Raw genomic sequence first — 792 nt, 5'->3', positions numbered from 1 at the left:
CCTCTGCAGGTCATCCGTACCGGTGTGCCTGCCTCCTGCCTCACTGTCAGGTAGGCACTGGCGGAATGGAGCTTTGCAAGGAGGGGGCTCTGCTGCCTCTGCAGTCCTCCCTGCTGTGGTGGATGCTCTTGCTCCCACAGTGATGCTCTGCCCGCCATCCCACAGCCCTCATCTCCCTGGGGAGCTGTCTGTCTGCACCCAGAGTGGAGCCGTCTACCTCTGGAGCGTCGAGACGGGGTGAGATGGGGCACCCAGAGCTGGGAGGGGGCTCACACAGAGCCCTGGGTCTCAGGGGGGTGGGGGGGCCTAAGCAAGAGGCGCAGCTCTACCCTGTGCTGGCACTGCCTTTCCCCCCCAGGCTGCAGCAGCTCCGCCACGACCCCCAGACCATGTTTTTTCGAGACCATTCGCCTTGGCGCTGGAGCGACTTCACCGCTCACCCACGGGTGCTAAGCTGTGCTGACCGTACCGGCCTGCAGTGCCTAGATGCCCGGGTGAGCCTGGAAGGGTGGGCATGGGGTTGCCAGTGGGTGGGGGAGAGGGTTCCCCAGCCCAGGGTGCTGACAGCACCCTGCTCTGCTGCTCCAGGCCCCTGAGAGATGCCACTTCGACTTGTTCAAGGTGGGCGAGGAAGCTGGCTGCCAGCAGGGTGAGCGCGTGGTGCTGCCCATGTACCTGGGCAGGGCTCACCCCTCCCAGCACCTTGTCACCACCCAGGTGAGTCCCACCACAGCTGGGGAGGATGGCTGGGGAGGGGGACACCCCAGCACAGCCCCAGCTCCCACTGCCCCC

The 792-nt window shown here is 66.0% G+C and overlaps 1 protein-coding gene across 1 annotated transcript in view; it reads left to right on the top strand.

Moving 5' to 3' along the window:
- The window catches only part of TAF1C (TATA box binding protein (TBP)-associated factor, RNA polymerase I, C, 110kDa), a gene marked incomplete at both ends in the record, with an annotated part of 2,867 nt that overhangs the window by 977 nt on the left and 1,098 nt on the right, over positions 1–792 (top strand). The window contains 4 exon segments of the mRNA XM_009699254.1: positions 1–50; positions 166–237; positions 359–494; positions 589–717. The exon segment at positions 1–50 is cut by the window's left edge and continues 95 nt beyond it. Of these exon segments, the coding sequence (XP_009697556.1) occupies positions 1–50; positions 166–237; positions 359–494; positions 589–717 (387 nt within the window).

The sequence above is a fragment of the Cariama cristata genome, unplaced genomic scaffold (assembly GCF_000690535.1).
Source record: "Cariama cristata isolate BGI_N322 unplaced genomic scaffold, ASM69053v1 scaffold32204, whole genome shotgun sequence".
In the NCBI taxonomy this organism is placed as follows: domain Eukaryota; kingdom Metazoa; phylum Chordata; class Aves; order Cariamiformes; family Cariamidae; genus Cariama; species Cariama cristata.
Note: the sequence above shows the minus strand (reverse complement) of the source record. Positions and strands in the feature narration are given on the sequence as shown.